The sequence below is a fragment of the Nannobrachium achirus genome (genome assembly GCF_963921795.1).
Source record: "Nannobrachium achirus genome assembly, chromosome: 15".
Classification (NCBI taxonomy): Eukaryota; Metazoa; Chordata; class Actinopteri; order Myctophiformes; family Myctophidae; genus Nannobrachium; species Nannobrachium achirus.
Genome location: NC_137822.1, coordinates 25,613,651 through 25,625,231, shown reverse-complemented (window position 1 = coordinate 25,625,231; position 11,581 = coordinate 25,613,651). Strand labels below are relative to the sequence as shown.

The 11,581-nt window shown below is 44.0% G+C and overlaps 1 protein-coding gene across 1 annotated transcript in view; it reads left to right on the top strand.

Annotated features, from left to right (window-relative positions):
- Positions 1 to 4,432: 4,432 nt before the first annotated feature.
- bcr (BCR activator of RhoGEF and GTPase) overlaps positions 4,433 to 11,581 on the top strand; it is a gene marked incomplete at both ends in the record, with an annotated part of 136,197 nt that continues 129,048 nt past the window's right edge. The window contains one exon of the mRNA XM_080742999.1: positions 4,433 to 6,047. Within this exon, the coding sequence (XP_080599125.1) occupies positions 4,433 to 6,047 (1,615 nt within the window). The remainder of the gene's footprint in view (positions 6,048 to 11,581) is intronic.

Sequence of the window (11,581 nt, the reverse complement as noted above, 5' to 3'; positions counted from 1 at the left end):
TGACCTTCATAGGACATTTGGCCAAACCAATGTCATTCATATTTAAATTGGATTTTTACTTCTGTTAGCCCGTCCTGGCATCGTCTATTGCAGTATTCTCTAATTGGTTTTGTTTGGGTCACAAACTACAATATGGAAGGAAGGAATATTGCCTGAACAAATTGTCACGGTACAGGCGCTGCTGAAAAGGGCTATCGAACCATTTGGACCAGTATAGATAAAGAAGTGCTACTCTGGGAAACCTCAATCTTCATGAATGTAATTTTCTCATGCCAACATTATGACTGAGCTCTGTGTGCACTGTTCTTTTCACACCTTTTGACACTGGCTTATAAGTACACCATCAATGTTTACACAAAAGCGTTCTATTTTATCATAAAAATATATGATTTATTTGCATTTGTTAATACCAGATAAAGTATTTTAAGTGACATTTTGCACTAATTTGAGCTTATCTCTCTCTTTTTTTTTAGGTTGGCTCTCATAAACTGTTCCATTCCATGAATTTAGAGGTGTGTGTGTGTGTGTGTGTGTGTGTGTGTGTGTGTGTGTGTGTGTGTGTGTGTGTGTGTGTGTGTGTGTGTGTGTGTGTGTGTGTGTGTGTGTGTGTGTGTGTGTGTGTGTGTGTGTGTGTGTGTGTGTGTGTGTATGTGACTCACTCTGTGCACGTGTGTTTTCACCTCACACACGTCAGATATAATGACCACTGTTTCGTGTAGCCTCTACATGAACATGGAGTATTCATTACATTATCAGCAGCACTGTAATACAAAAAGTCCAAAAGCACTGTTGCGCTCCCAATCAGCACATCACTAACCAGTTCCCACCCATGGACACAACACTATACCATTTGTGTGCAGGGAAATCCTCTGTCTGATGCATTCCTCCTTCCATGGACATATTTCCAATCATCATGGTTTGTTGACAAAAACTCGGTTGATTGATTAGTTTTATATCATTGTACAATACACTGTTGTGCATGCGCTCCAGCTGTAAGTAGGCTTTGTGATTTATATTTATAGATTTTAAGATTGTACAATGCTCAAATACATGGTTTTCCATACGGGTGTATCATATACAGTATATTATTAGGTCTGTTTTTTTATTAGAACAATGTTTGGGACATTTGCACAGCGTTTGACATAGAGAAATGCCTCATGCTAAGAACTTGTCGTGGTCCACTGTTAGAATCTATTCATCATGGCTATAGCCTATAGGCCCTTCATCGATACCGATGCAAGTCCTTTGTAATCTGGACCTTTTAGTGGGACCGACTTGTATTCATCAAGGTCTTTAACCCATTTAGGCCTACAATTATTGAATGCTTTAACCACTGAAAAATAGCAGATATACAAGCTCACAGCGCGGCACCGAGTGCCGCGCTGCGAGCTTGTAGATCTGCTATTTTTGAAAAAGTCGTGAAAATGTGTGCACATTTTTGAATATATGTATTTTCAAAGCGAACGTTTGTAACTCAAATTTTGCTTCTGGGTGGTCCCCGGAACTAAATATTTTGAGATGGGGGTCCGTGGTCAAATAAATATCTTTTTGGGGGTCCTTCACATGAAAAGGTTTGAGAACCACTGACATAGTAGTCTCTCAAGAACAGACTCAACTGAGCTCCAGTCAAGTGAAAAGGACCTTTTCTTTGACGATGGCTGGCCAGATTGCTGACATAGAAACATATGTTTTTTCCAAAAATCTTAGAAGGATTCAAAAGACACTTATAGAATCGGGTCAAAATTCTAATTTTCACGTTTTTTCAAAAAATAGCAGATCTACAAGCTCGCAGCGCGGCACTCGGTGCCGCGCTGTGAGCTTGTATATCTGCTATTTTTTTTATATATATATTTAAAGCATAAAATATTGCGTCATAATGTGTTCAGGCCTAATATCAGTGTTCTCTATCTGTCAAGTGTTCACTTATTTTGTCTGTGTTGTTATGCAACGTATAAACTGATCTGATCACAGGGGAGGCTACTGCATATCCCCCTCAACTAGACTTTGTCCATCATTATTCAATGTTATGTACAGCAAATGGGCGATAATTATTTCTGCCAAATAATGATTGTATTATATGCAATGCATTACTGAGGGTGTGGTTTGAGGTAAATAAACAGATAAATATATATATATATTGTTAAGTTCTGTTGATTTCGGTGGAAATGAATGTGTGGGCTAATTGTGTAGTTATTTGTTTTTACATATGCGTACAGTAGGCTGTTAGATATTACCCTGCAACATTAATCTGTATTCATCTGTGACTATCAATAGTAGGCTGTATAACTGCAAAACACTAAGGTCCCTATTATGATCCAGGTCTTATGCCTTATGCCTTAACTTCTTAACCTTTTTTTCACTATTTTGAAAAACATTTTTAAATACTTCAAATGCTGATCTACATCTGCACGTTGTGAACTTGCAGATCAGCTATTTGAAATATTTAAAAAACAAAAACAAAATAGTAAAAAAAGGCAAAGAAGTTAAGGTATAAGGCATAAGACCTGGATCATAATAGGGCCCTCTGTGTCTTACTGTTTTGCCATTATTTGGGGGCCCACAGATTGAGAACCTCTGCTCTAGTCTAGACTGTGTGTTAGGCCTAGACTAGAGCACCTGCAGTCAGTTGTGGAACATAAGTTAAGCACTCACTGTGAGCTTGTAGATCAGCTATTATCAAATACAATTTACATGTTTGAAAACTTGTGAAATGGCACATTGTGCATAATGAGTAGGCTACTGTATACTTTTGGTACTTTAAGTAGACTACATTTTGATACAATACAAGTACATTTTGAATTCCAGACTTTAACTTTGATTTCTACAGTGCAGACGTGCAGTAGCCTACTATTGATACTTTTAAGTAAAATATATATATATAGACTAGGCTAGGTCTACTTTTTCCACCACTGTCGGTTGGTGATGGAGAGCAGGAGAGGTCTCACTCTCCCACCACGTTTTCGTTGAGAAATGTGGTCCCTGGTTTTTGGGATTATTATGTGCAATGAAAAACTGCCATAGCGCAAAAGACTTGAATCCTTGAAAGATTTGAATCCACCTTGTCTGTAATAGGCCTACGTTTTGCAGCAGAGGGGACTAATATGTTGTAGGCCAGCTGTGGTCAATAATCATTGCTCTTTTAGTATTATTATTATTAGAAGCAGTAGTAGTATTTAAATCCGATTCTCCTTGTGTGCCTCTGGTAAAGGGCCCAAGACTCAAATATCACCAGGCCGGGAATATGCTATTCAGATAACGGGTGTTACAGACAGTTGCAAATTGCAAATACACCTGTCCCTTAATAGTTTAAATGCACAGTAGCATAGCCTACTAGGCAAATAATCTAGAGCTAGACTACTATTTTTGTTTTAGCCTATGTTAAACAACATCCGGAAAACACTTTAACAAGGTGATTGACGACCCCAATAAGGGGACCTGGGAGTTCATTTGAATGTCACGACGATGCCAAATATTATGTAATCTAGACAAGAAGATAACTAACTGTACTGTAGCCTAATCCAGGAACAATCCAGGTGAGTTCAGTTGGTCCTTTGCTGTTGCCTGTCTCTTTAACCAACGCGAATACGCGATCACTGTCAATCACACTGTCTTCTAAGTCCCTCCCATTGTTGAAATGGAAACGCACACAGCACAGCACAGCACCAGGCAAGCCAGAGAGAAGAATCTGAAGATGGTCTGTGCGACAAAATGTGCAATGAAAAATGGGACAGCCGCGCCGAAGAAGCATGATGATTCCACGCCGTGTTCCGTTTAGCAGCCGAGGGGACCGCGCTCTTATTTTGTAGAGGTTTTTTGCTGTGGTCGTCGTTTACACGTTTTTTTGTATCCATTCTCCTTGAGCGCCTCTGGTACAAAGAGGTCCAGTCCAGCAGCAAGATCACCAGGGAATATTCTAATGTGAATGAACGACGATGGACAAAACTGAATGGAGTACTATCCCTAGGTGTGAATTATTGATATAGAAAGTAAGTAAAATGGGAGCATACCATTTCAAAACAAACGATACGGAGAGAACACACGTTAGAGCTCAGACAGATGCTGTCATTGTGTCGAAGCCGAGATTTTTTCCTTCATATTGTGTACGGAATAATGCATGAGAAAGGAAACCGGTATAAAATAGAGTATTGTTAGCAGTTAGTATTTTCCAAATTCTTCTGAATAGGCAGGAGTTTATTTTTTGGTTATAAGAATAAGTATTTGCGACTGTTAAACCGAGGCTAACTAGGTTTTTTTTCATGCATATTTTTAATTGATTTTATTTTATTTTATTTTATTATCATTGCCTACTTTGGTTTCATTGTCAAATACGTATCCTTTTCTTGTGTCAAATACTGGTCTCTAAGCGACACGCTGGACCCGTGACATCATCCTTGTGTGAACCAGGGTCGCTCAGAGAAAACCTACATTAACAATGGTGGAGCCGGTAGGATTCATCGAAGCGTGGAAAGCGCAGTTTCCCGAATCGGAGCCCCCGAAGATGGAACTACGCTCTGTGGGGGGCATTGAGCAAGAGCTGGAGAAATGCAAATCGTCGATCAGAAGGCTAGAGCAAGAGGTCAACAAGGAGCGCTTCCGCATGATCTATCTGCAAACTCTCCTGGCCAAGGAGAGGAAAAGCTATGATCGGCAGCGGTGGGGCTTCAGGAAGACACCGTTGAACGAGGGGGTGGACCCCGCGTCAGCGCAAGGTGCTGACTGCGACTGCCTGCCCCAGCAGCAGCCACACATGCAGGAGACGGGTGGAGGGGTTGGATGTAGCGGGGAGAGGAGCCGATTCCAACCTATTGTGGAGTCGGGGAGGTCAAAACCGAGGCCACCTCCAGCCCGGAAGTCGGCATCCCATGGAGACGGCCTGGAGCTGCAGTCGGCTTTTGAGGTACCACAGCAAGCCGAGTCGACGTCCTGCGACAACCTGGACGGGCTCTCTCCTTCTAAACAAAGAGGGGCCAATATCTCCATCTCCCCCCGCCGCCCTAGCCAACCACCCCCGGATAAGGAACTCCCCACTGATCCCAAAGATAAGCTTGGCATGGGGCTGGGGGTGGCGGCACTCAGGTCCAACTTTGAGAGAATCAAAAGGGCCAACTCTCACTCTGCAGGGGACGTAGCCAAGGGCCAGGACAAACCGCAGCAGCAGCAGCCCCCACCACCATTCTACACCAACATGGAATTCCACCATGAACGAGGTCTGGTCAGGGTCAATGACCGCGACGTCTCGGACAAGATCAGCTCCCTGGGCAGCCAGGCCATGCAGATGGAGCGTAAGAGGTCCCTGCACTCTTTGCCGGGAAATCTGGCCACCATGGCCGGAGAACTACGTACCAGGCCCATCTACAGAGGCCGCTCCACCGAAAGCACCTGCAGTTATGACGCCGAGTATGAAGACGGAGAGTCGAATGCTCGTCAGTCTGCCAGAGCCAACGGGGGTAGGCCACAGCCCCCTCCCTCTCAGCCCTCTGAGTTCCAGGCCTATTCCAGTGTGTATGTTGGTGGGGTGATGATGGGTGAAGGTGGTGGAGGAGATGGGAGAGGAGTAGTGGGAGGAGGAGGAGGTGGTGGGGTCACCATGAGAGACCACGGTGGTGGAGGCGACGACCACCTCTTGACCTGGCCACGGCGGTCCTACTCCCCCGGGAGCTTTGAGGATGTCGGTGGAGGTGGTGGCTATACTCCAGACTGCAGCTCCAACGAGAACCTGACCTCCAGCGAGGAGGACTTCTCCTCAGGCCAGTCCAGCCACGTGTCTCCCAGTCCCACCACGGCCTTCCGGAGGCCCTTCAGGGAGAAGAGCCGGTCGCCTTCGCAAAACTCTCAGAACTCGCAGCACTCGTTCGACAGCAGCAGCCCTCCGACACCACAGTCTCAGAAGCGGCACCACCGACAACAGGGTGGCCACGTGGTCATGTCCGAGGCCACCATCGTCAGTGTCCGTAAGACCGGACAAATTTGGCCACCTGCCTCTCACCATGACCCCATGCCCCATGGGAGGACATCCCATGATAACAGTTTCCATGGAGACCATCTAGGTGAGTGGCACCTTCCCTTTTTCTATTTACCTTTGATGTACAGTAACAGTAGTAAACCAGTAAGACTCCCTAATCGGGAGATAAGCGACCGTCAGGTCGCATACACAAACTTTAGAAGGCAGTGGTAGCCAATCAGGAGGGAATATGGGAAATGGGTGTGGATGACATGACTTTAGAGATACTGTGTAACGCTTTGCGTGATTTTAGGGCAAAATCTGTTGGAACAGTGTCCAAAAATGTGTTTTGCAAGAATCTGCCTCATGGTGGTTCTAGAAGAGGGCCATGTGAGAAATTGTGGTGGGGGAGGTTGTGGTTTGGCAGCCAAGGAGTGTGTGTGCAAAGTTTGGCATGGATCGGGGCAATGGTGGCGGAGATATCAGTAGGACAAAAGTGTGACGTGACGGACAGACAGACTGACAGCCGGTGGAGGTTTTGATAGTAACTGTGACCTGACGGTCACAATAATTGGTAGACCTCAGGGTCTGTAAGTGTGAAAGAATGAAATATGAATTAAATGCAGAATGAATGTAATTTTGTCAATTATGGTAAAATCCGCTCTGTTATTTAAGTTTTTATTGTTTAATTGCCACATGTTATTGCCTAGTCTTTGGCATCTGGTGTTTTCTTAGTGCTGCTTTGACCCATTGCCGAGGTATTGGATAAATATTACGTAGACTGGACAGAAGTATAGGCCCTAGACAACAGATCTAGGTACTTGTGGCTAATTACACATTTTAACAGCCAGTAAGCCTCGTGGGGGGTTGCTCTTTAAAGCTACCAAACGTCAGTGTTGTTTGAGTAATGCTTTTGGGTCTATGTACAGGAGCTGTTTTTCCCTTCATTTTGCCTCCAGTGTAGAGACTGTAGTGTAGACCAACCATAGTGTGTGTGTGTGTGTGTGTGTGTGTGTGTGTGTGTGTGTGTGTGTGTGTGTGTGTGTGTGTGTGTGTGTGTGTGTGTGTGTGTGTGTGTGTGTGTGTGTGTGTGTGTGTGTGTGTGTGTGTGTGTGTGTGTGTGTGTGTGTGTGTGTGTGTGTGTGTGTGTGTGTGTGTGTGTACCTGGCTGCATGTCCTCTGAATAGCCTTGCGTGGGAGAAAGATCCACCTCTCCTTCCTGGAATGTCAGTTGAGTGAATAAAGAAATGCAGTCGGCTCTAGTTGAAACGGGATGTCTAGCCTTTTGGCAGATGTTTCCCAGGATTCTGTGTATGGAATTCCAATCACAGGTGTCCATCTGCCTACGACCCTGTCTGAGATTCAAGCTTTGAGACCTTTCTGATTCGGTGGAAGACCATTCACTGAAACTCGACCAGAAACTATTTTCTTATTATCTGCCTTGCAACTACTACAGAAATGGACAAAGGAAATCACTTTCTCTCCCTTCCTCCACTACCTTGTCCAAACAATTAGCTGCCGTATCACTAACCAGTTTCCAGCCGGCTTGGGGCCCCAGTAACAGAACCGTATTTAGCGGTTAGCTGTACAGCCAGAAGCGTAAGACAGGCATAGCCTGGCTAATGACTGCTAGACATGAGCAAAATGGCACGAGAATAAGTTTGTCAATAAGTTGTCACCAAGCACATGCAGGGGGGGTTAATTTACAGTTAGTCTGCCACTTTGGTGGTGTAAGCACATGAGACGTAATATCAGCCACTGTCACAGTAGTGCAGATATTTCAAATAAGTGTCCGAAATGCAGTATGTTTTTGACATGGTCAGCATAACTGCAATGGTGTCATGTCATGTCATGTCATGTCATGTAGCACCTTTTTGGCCTGTTGTCTCTTGTGTTTACTGCCACTTACTGTAGGTGAGTTGCCTTTTAGCACTGTTAGCAGACAAGACAGACTGCAGGGTATTGGCACAATGCACCCACTCTGGTGCCAGGAGAGGAGAAAGGTGGGTGTGAGAACCTTCAGTACTATAGGGCTGTCATAATTATTACATAATCGTCTAATCGTGATTTTATGAAATAATTGTGATTATTTTTCATAATCGTCATGATCGTTTCCATGTTGAAAAATGTTCATATATTTTTTTTTAAACGTCAAAAATTGTGGAAATAGCAGATCTACACGCTTGCGATGCGACACGTTGTGAGCTTGTAGATCGGCTATTCTTTTTTAAGTATAAAGTTGTCAAATATGTCAGTAATTTCTTTGTTTATTTAGGTTATGTGTCATATCTACCATGTGCAACTTAAAAGCCAAAAAAACAAACAGAAATGTAATTGTCAACGACAAAAACACAATTAAATCGTTAATCGCAATTATTTGAGTGACAATTAATCGTCATGTAAAATGTCCTAATCGTGACAGCCCTAGTACTACTACAGAGTACAGACCAGTAGTGGTGATCCGCGTGCTGTATTCTGTGTAGAAGAGAGATTAATCATAATTCAATAAGGTATGATTGTTCAGTTATGGAGTCCTCAAACATTTTGGAGGGCTTTTCATGAATTTCGTGCCTGAAGGCCCTACGTATTACTACATAGATATAGCGGAGTTTGATTTGCCGTTCATCAAAATGAATGTCCACTGATGAGCCTAACTTGCTGAAAGTAACATACAGATTATTTAACAAAGAAATGTGAGACATCATGTCGGTTATTTTCAGGGAGGGACACATTTTGGTTCAAGAATCTTAAGATTAGTACACTATCTATGATGAGGGGGGGTCCCAAGCATATGGCCAGCTGCTATATTTAGGATTATCTCACTCTCTCTCCCATGTCTGCTCTCTTTAACATCTTTTCCACAGCAGTGAGCCCTGTGGGCATTTGAGGCATGTCAGAAGACATGGAAATGGAGAATGTGTATGGAAGAAAGTGATTTGTTTAATGGGATAATTTGGATCATAAAATAAAATCTGCCTGGACAGTTGGTACTTCACCAATGGTTCTAGTTTGTGATAGATTGATGATTGAATACTTAATTAGCAGTTTGCATAGGAAAAGCACAGTACAGTTCAGATACAAGGTCTACTACTAGGGCTTAAACCCAAGAAAGTACTATGGCTTGTTTGCATTGGGGTCCTTTGTACTCGATTCATTGGGGGGAAAGTATACTCAATTCCCACTGTGGGAAAGGTGGACAGGGTGATGACAGTAGTGACAATGATATGATGCATGATAAACAGATATATAGTTTTTGGAGCGGTGAAAGCGCTCCCAATAGACAGGTATGTCCGTGGGTGGGTGGGTGGCTGGGTGGCTGGGTGGCTGGCTGGCTGGCCGTGTCCGTAGCCTGGCAATACCTTGAGTGGCCACACACAACACACTAGTTAAAGGAGGGGCGCTGTTTTGTGCAGGCCAGGCACACTCACCACTCACTCACAGGCACAGTTTACAGTTTAGGCATTTAGCAACACACACAGGGTATAGCTGCTCAGATTCACCGCTCCACTTCGAACCGAGGTTTGATTTTTTTTAAAGATTGAGAGGTAACGCTAGTGATGACGATTAGGAAAGGAGAAGGACGTGTGTGTGTGTGTGTGTGTGTGTGTGTGTGTGTGTGTGTGTGTGTGTGTGTGTGTGTGTGTGTGTGTGTGTGTGTGTGTGTGTGTGTGTGTGTGTGCGTGCGCGTGCGCGTGCGTGCGTGTGTTTAACAAAGGGCAGGATGCGGGCTGAGTGTTGACAAGGAATACTGAGGAAGACGGCACAAAGTATCGAGGTATCTGTCTCTCGCTTCACTGGACAGGGATGTAGAGGGACCAGAGAGAGGCACAGATGGGAAGATCTCCTGCTGTGTAAAGCCCTTATCAGAGTCTGTGGAGAAGACCCTATCACCGCAAATTTTAGGTGATTAGCTATCCACCTAAAGTGAGAAAACAAGTGGAGGCCATCATAGTCAGTCACGGTGAAGTCCTATCACTGTGACTGACTGGTCTAGATCGACCAATCAGTGAACGGGGTGATGGGCTGATCTGTCTGATAGTAAAAACAGAGAGATTTGTCGGGGTTCGCGGTGGATAGCTCTTCACCGCAAGTAATGACGTAATGTTGTAGTTTTATGACTTAAAAAGACTACACCGCGGTGGATAGCTTATCACTGCGGTGCCTACTATGATAGGGGCTTAACAGAAATACACATGAACACTAAGGCTGTCAAATAAACAATCTAACCTCGAATAATCATTGAGTTGAGATGATGAAGATGAGACGATGCACAGTCGCCGAGTCGGTTGTGAAAATATACACGATTTAGTAGGCGTGAGTCGTATGACTATGGCTGTGTCCGAAATGCGGAACACGTTCCCTACTCCCTAACCCTAAATGAGGGATCCAGATGTAGTGTACTACAGTAGTGAACAAATCAGCGCATTTCGGACACTACCCCGTCGCCATCTGGTTGCGTCATCGCTGTCGCACAGTTAAAACACTCTAGCGCTGGCTTTTGGAGCAATAAATAATGCGTGATTCCTAAACCCACCTAATAGCCGATCTACAAGCTCTCAACAGGGGGCGAAGCGACACGTTGTGAGCTTGTACATCAACTCCCCAATGTGGATTGGAAATAACATACCAACATGTTGCGTTGTTATTATGAGAAATAGGCCAAATATAATTATGTTTTTATTCATCACAATTCAATAAAATAATGTTAAAAAATGTATAGGCCTATATATATTTTTTAAATTGTATTCATTCATTGGTGAATCAATGAATGAATAATGTTTATGCCACATTCATTTGTCTCACATGCAGACATACACCCATGTTTGTGATAAAATAGGTTATTCTTGCTAATTTAAATAACATTATTTTATCATGATTATTATCAGCTGTGGAAGGTTGGGAAGAAAAGATCGAAAAACAAAAGCCTCCAGCGTCTATTCTCGTATGTTCTCTTCATAAACAACTTTAGAGCTGTTTTCATCATTAAATGATGAAAAGCAAATTTTGTTCTCTGGTGACAATGCTGTGGACAGTTGTTTTCAGTTGTTTTTAGCCGGTGGTTCTGCTACGAGCGGTTCTGTTGCGTTTGCTCAGCAACAGGTGGCTACGCCTCCTGCCATGCAGAGACGCAGAGACGAACCTGCAGTGTGCGTGTGCGCGTGCACACCGCATGTGCGTGCTCAAAGCGCGAGACAGCGGCCGTAGCGCAGTGCATTGTGGGGCGGCAGGGCTTGAATAGCGCTTGAATAGTGACCATCGAATCCTCACTACAAATCCAAATGCATTGTGGGATACTTCAGTACACTATATTAGGGTACAAAAATGCTCACTATACATTCGGACACTAGTTCAAAATGGCGGAGCCCCATTTTAGTACACTACATTAGTGAATAGGGTGGATTTCGGACACAGCCTAGATCTCAGTGATTTATAAAGTCAGTTCTACCAAAGCAGTGCTCAATGGCGGTCTTTGATACGCCACTGTGTAACCTATCAGCCTCTCGTCCACCTAAATACCTGTGATGGTTCTTCTTGAAAGTTGTCACGTCAGATATTAAACTAGAAAAAGTGCTCCTCGGAGCGCAGGTCTCCGTCAGGTCAAATATCGATGACCAAGGGGTGACCATAGGCCAGGGATAT